Source organism: Chiroxiphia lanceolata, chromosome 1, assembly GCF_009829145.1.
Source record: "Chiroxiphia lanceolata isolate bChiLan1 chromosome 1, bChiLan1.pri, whole genome shotgun sequence".
NCBI classification, from domain to species: domain Eukaryota; kingdom Metazoa; phylum Chordata; class Aves; order Passeriformes; family Pipridae; genus Chiroxiphia; species Chiroxiphia lanceolata.
The window spans coordinates 113668286-113674285 of NC_045637.1; the positions used below are offsets into that span (position 1 = coordinate 113668286).

The 6000-nt window shown below is 44.7% G+C and overlaps 1 protein-coding gene across 1 annotated transcript in view; it reads right to left on the reverse strand.

The window, feature by feature from the left end:
- The window catches only part of CMTM8 (CKLF like MARVEL transmembrane domain containing 8), a 35425-nt gene extending 30370 nt beyond the window's left edge, over positions 1-5055 (reverse strand). Inside the window, exon 1 of the mRNA XM_032695541.1 lies at positions 4811-5055. Coding sequence (XP_032551432.1) covers positions 4811-4978 — 168 coding nt within the window. The 5' untranslated portion in view covers positions 4979-5055. The remainder of the gene's footprint in view (positions 1-4810) is intronic.
- Positions 5056-6000: the final 945 nt, after the last annotated feature.

Sequence of the window (6000 nt, forward strand, 5' to 3'; positions counted from 1 at the left end):
GAGAGGGCAATAGATTAAATGCAAGGAGAGCTTTAAGCACAATTTTTGTCTTTTAGGTTTATTACAGTAGATGGTCCCACTGTATTAGTTCTGGTCTACTTCTGTTTTTCTTTTTCTTAACATTTATATAATTGTGTTGCTAACTTAATTCAAAACTTGATTATCTGTAGGTGATTCTGATGCATCTCTCAGAGGAAAAAAAAAGTGAGGAAAAGTCTGCTGAACCAACACTGGGACATGTTCAGTTGTTCTGGTTTTGGTAACCTCAATATCTTAAATCTGACATAACTTTCAATATCTATTTAATATTCTGAGGCTCACCACTCTATTAGAATAAATAAATTCAAGAAGACTTCCTTTATGAATTAAACATTCAAAGGTCTTGCATTTGAAGAATAATTAAACAGTGATCAAAATTATTTTTATTGTCCAGAAACAAATTTGAACCAGAATTTTATGTGGTGCTAATAAAGTAAATATCCTATCAGGCTTCTATTTCAAGTACCTATCTTATTCTGAGCATTTTGCTCAAAGAATAATCTGCATAGAACAGCATAAAGAAATGCAAGTGTACTTACAATTTACTAAAATTGACACCGTCACAAGATCTCACTCACCCAGCCTTCCAAACTTTTCAAGGCGAAGAAAGCATTTTTTATTGTCAAGGTCAAATAGTCATCACAAGCCTTTAAATTAGTACTGGAAGTTTTACAAGAGATTGCATCTAGCAACACACTGCTGTGAAGCAACAATCTGAAGGAATCAGTGTCATCGTGCTAGAAAGTAAATATTTTTATAACTACATCCATAACAACCACAGAACTGTCCACCTCCCCAAAGTGATCCATAATGCTTGACCTGAGAAGCTGATTTAAAGCTCTGAGAAGGTATCATTAGCTATCATTTATCTTGGCCATAAAAGCCTCAGGAAGACAAACACAGTTTTTCTGGGCCATCATTGTACAGAAAAGAAACATTCAAAAGAGATCTCAGGAAGTTGCTACACTTGCTTCTCTTGAAAGGATAAATCCTCCAGAGGTGATGGTGGTGCTACACTGTAGGAATAAGTATCCATTCTTCTATATGATATGTTTTTACTGCAGTGTCAACCCAGATGATTGACATCTCATTTAAAGACTTCCTGTAACACCGCTTATGTCTTATTTATTACTTTTCACCAACAGATCAAAGTGTGCCTTACAAAGACTTGTATCCATATTCCATGAATGGATAAGGCATTCAGAGAAGTTAGAGATCCAGATAAATTTTCAGTAGTCACTGGCCAGCTAAGGCCAGTGAATCCAATTCTCTAGAGTCAGAAGCCCCTGCCTTGTCCAGCAAGCTTCACTACTCCTGTATATAAGTACTTTGGTAAGATTTCATGCACCAGGTTGCATTTTATGCCAGTTTCCAAAGGCCTCTCTCAGAAATCCGTGGCATTTTCTATTTTGCTCTTTACACTGAAATAAACTAACCCCGGTTCTTTCCCAGTGAGTGGCAGGAAACCTTGCACCCTCCCTGGGCATGGAGGCAGATGTAGAAGGCAATGGAAATCTGTCAGCACCAGGTAATTTAGCCTACACTTCAGGCTGCACTTCTGTGTTCATTCATACTGGATGTGTGCAGTGCTAGACCAAACGGCATTACAGAATTAAGCTGAACCAGGTTTGGGTACATGACTCTATTACTGCTCAATATGCACAGTCAACCTCATCCCAGATTTATGCTGGCTCTAAAGCAGCTACATAAAGGACAGATGACACCTGATCCATCACAAAACCTGTCTTTATAAAGCTAACTCGTTTTGAACAAATTGGAAACAGCAGACTGAGTTAATAGCAGACCAGTGCTTAGCAGCACTACAAAGAATCTCTGAGTAGGAGCTGTTAAGCTGAATTTACTGTGCCATTAAACCACAATCTCAGTGCAGATGTAGGCTGGTTACCAGCACATGTGGAAATCCAGGCAGCAGTTAATTCACCTTCACAGCACCCAAATTAGGGATGTAGAAACAAAACCTGATCAAAATCCTTCATTTAAGGGACTGAAAGATTTAATTTATATGGTAACTTCCTGCTTTTCCATTTTCTTTGGTCAAAGAATAACACAGATTTGCTGTTTGCCTACACAGAGAAGAAAAGTTCCAGTCTCAGAGCCAGGAGACTAAAAGACTGCACTCCTCTTGCTGCATGCACATAGCTGACTGACAGTGGCAATAATCAAATATTTACACAGCCCCACAGCACATACTCAGAACAGTCAGCACTGTTGTTTAACACTCTGAGCTCAGCTTTAACATGGTATCAAAGAACATGGGGTCTCGCAGATGAGTAGCTGGAGTGATAACAGATATTACTAAAACCAGTCTGCTTTCCAACATGTGAGTTGGTCTCATTTGCAGGTTTGTAAATCCTTAGCAGAAGGATCATGCTGTGAGCTGAGGGATCAGCACTGAGGGTCAGAAACATCCTGAAGGGACAATCTCTGTAGGCAGGCCACAACAATCGGAACAGGTAGACTTGGGGTACAAAACTCCATTACTGCTGAATATGCACAGCCAATTTTGAAATAGAGAACTTGTGTAATGCTCTTTTAAAACATATTTTCTATTAGGAAAAAAAAAGAACATACAGAACTGGTGGAAAACATTTGACCATAAACCAATGCCAAATATATATATATATGTATATATATATATGCACACACACATAAACTCACTGTTTGATTTTAATAACTGTGGCGGGTTTTCAGTTCGTTCTATATCAGAGAATTCACTAACGCTTTTCTTTTCCTTTAATTTCACAGAAGAACAGCTACTCCAGCTGCTTTAAAATAAGTAGTTAAGAGTTAAGAACCAGAAATATTATCTCAAAGGCACTATCTATCAATACTTTACTTCTGTAGGACCTGCCTTACTGTTTTCAACTTCATATTAGAACTGTCCTCCATTATTTCAAACACATCATCACAAACCAGTAAAAGTTAATCCACATCTAGAGACTACTGTTACCCTCTTTGAGGCCAGGAACTGCTGACCTTCACACTGCTGATCAATAAAAATACATGCATGGGAACCTGTAGGGCAGATAAAACTCTACACTAGCCTACAAATCAGTTAGCGTTGATTCTTTTGAAGTTGGTAAATGTGTTCTCAAGTACTTATGAAGCTTAAAGCTAACTCTAAATGTCAATGGACTCAAGCATCTCAAAATGGTCGCTGAAAGAATAATTTTATAATTGTTCCAGGAATTAGGAATGGCTGACAGGAAACAAAATCCCCCTAAAAAACATCTTCACTGTTTAGAAAGGTAAGCTGCACAACAACACCTGTCAGCACAAACTAGAAAGCATACTTCCAGCAAAGAGTAAGCAAGAACCTGTCCATGCCCTATGGCCATGCAGCTCAATGTCAGTGCAGTCGATTCAGTATGCGAAGCCAGGATAAATACATGACATTCCATCAGGGCTTGGGAAAAGCCTTGGGCACCTCTCTAACAATCTACAGTGGGATCGCTCTTCAGATAAAGTACAAGAAAGGTTCATAACTGTTGTAATTACTAACTGAAAAGGAGTGGAAAAGAAAGCAGCTGTTCTTTCAAAAACTAAGACTTCGTTATTCACAGATCTACCACAACTTTGGCAGTGAAGCATCTCCTGTATTTAACAACCAAAACAAGCCTACAATTACCTATCTGCTGAAAACTGATAAAATTCCCAACAACACCAGCATACAAGGTACCGGCTGGTAGCAGGCTCTGACTTCACAGCCTTACCAATACTTGCCCACACAGCAAGCTGGCATCTCAATGTGCATCCTCTCTCCAATGGCATTGTTCCTGCCAGAGGTCTTACACCACACATCAGCATGAAGCTTTACTTGGTTATTTTAACTCTGAAGTCAGCAAAACCAACAGCCATTCCACTGCTCTGGTGAAGCACAATGTTTTCAAGCCTTGAAAATGTGGTCAGATAAGTTAATCCTTCCAACATCAACACACCAGAAACACCACACAGGAAACTCAAAAAGTTATTTGGGGCAACCAACCAGCTCTATAAGTTCCTTAATTAGGAATAGCATAGATGAGTAGAATTAAACACATTATTTTTAGGAGGAGATGCTGAGTATGTGTTGCTTAACACAATGAGGTCACGCAGGCCTGCAGAGGGATCCCAGCATTGTGCTGTTCACCACCTACCACTAAATTGACAACCCCGCGCTGCCTGGCCCTCTGGACATTCGTTTACACCTTATGTGGGAGTACCTGCAAAAAATAAAATCACTACCAAACGCAAAAGCTGTTAGTTCATCTCCTGCTCTGCTTAAGTGTATTTAACCACTAAGAGCACAAGGAAATTCTTTTTACTGACTAGAAGACGAAGAAGTTGCCTCATTAACTCCACATCATGACTATCCGAGCGCTATAAAGTGCGAAGCGTACACAACCAATGTGGTTAGAGAAAAGTCTCCAAAAATCAGTCAAAACTCATCTTTCCGCTACGGGAGGGGATGATACCGCAGACGCTGTGGGAGGCTGAACAGACCGCGTGTGCTCTGTGTTACTTTTCCATTTGTCGATAGTTTCCAGGCGGGAGGTTTGTGCCCCCCGCCGCAGAGCCGCTCTTCCTTCCATGGGCTCGTTCTTTCCCACCACTTCACCTGCGGGCACGGACACACCGCACCCGCACTGGGTGATGCACTGAGGGGGAAACACCCCAATTCCACGCCACAGCAATGCCAGGCCGAGGCTCCCCCGCCCCTCCGCGCCCCCTACCCCGGCCCGACTCCCGCCGCCTGCCCGGGGTCACTCACGATCTCGGTCACCATGAGGAGCCCGGGCACGGTCCGCAGGAACTCCCTGTCGTAGGCGAGGGTGCTGGAGCTGGCCGACAGGTTGGCGGTGAAGGAGCTGCTGGTGGTGGTGACCGTGTGCGAGCGAGGGCGCGGCGGCTGCTCCTGCGGAGGCACCGGCGGCTCCATGGTGGGCGCCGCGGGGCTGCCCCGCGCCTCCGGCCGGCCCCGGGAGCGGCTGCCGCCGGACGGGCGGCGGGGAGGGCACCGCCACTCGCCGCTTTGTGTGGCCCCGGAGCCGCGGGCAGCCCCTCGCCTCGGCGCGGGGGAGAAGGAGGGTGCTCGGCGGGCGGAGAGGCGGGTCCGGTGCGGTGCCGCCCGCCCAGGAGCCCGCCCAGCCCTCCCGCCGCTGGCCCCGGTGGGGGGGACGCGGCCGGGTGCTGGTGGTGCGGAGGATCCCCAGCGCTAGGGAAGGAGGTTCAGCGAGAGTCACCTCTAAAAACCGTCTCCTGACCTCCAGGACTTTTACAGACTTGGATCCCGTCTGCTTCCAGCGCAGCCGAGGAAGCAAGCTGAGCCAGCCGCTCTCTGTGCCACAGACTCTTGAGTGAGCGCTGTTTAGGGGGTCCAGCCCCATGTGCCTGCCGTCATCGTCCCTTCAAACTATCACCTTTGGCTCCACAGGCAGCAAACGTGTAGTGGAGACGTGCCGGTGCTAAGGGTTGTTGTCCCCACTGGCTGCTATCGCTCATCCTTGGGAGAGGAACCCGCGCCAAGTGCCGCGGGCGGGGAACAAGAGTCCAGGAGATAACACAGCCCTCTCAGATCTGGAAATGGGGATTTTGCTGGGCTCTGTCAAATAACCAAGAGACTGTACAATACAAAAGACTTTTTAAAAGCCATGAAAGTCACTGGAAATGTGAAGTATGAGGTCACTATTGGCCTCCTATGTGACACTGCTGAGTTGTCCCTTAACCTGTTATTTTTTAGTACTTCTCCAGTCTAAAGTGTCATCTTTAAAAAAGCAAAACCAAACTTTTCTGGGTCATCTAAGACGTTCTAGAGGGATCTTCTGTTCCACAAAAAGTATGGGGTTTCAACAACAGGCAAGCAGATTAGAGTAGTTCTCAACCTTCAGGAATTCTCATTAGCAAAGGATCTGCATGTGGCAGCTCAGTAAAAATGAAATGTTTTCCATATGTCTAGTGGCT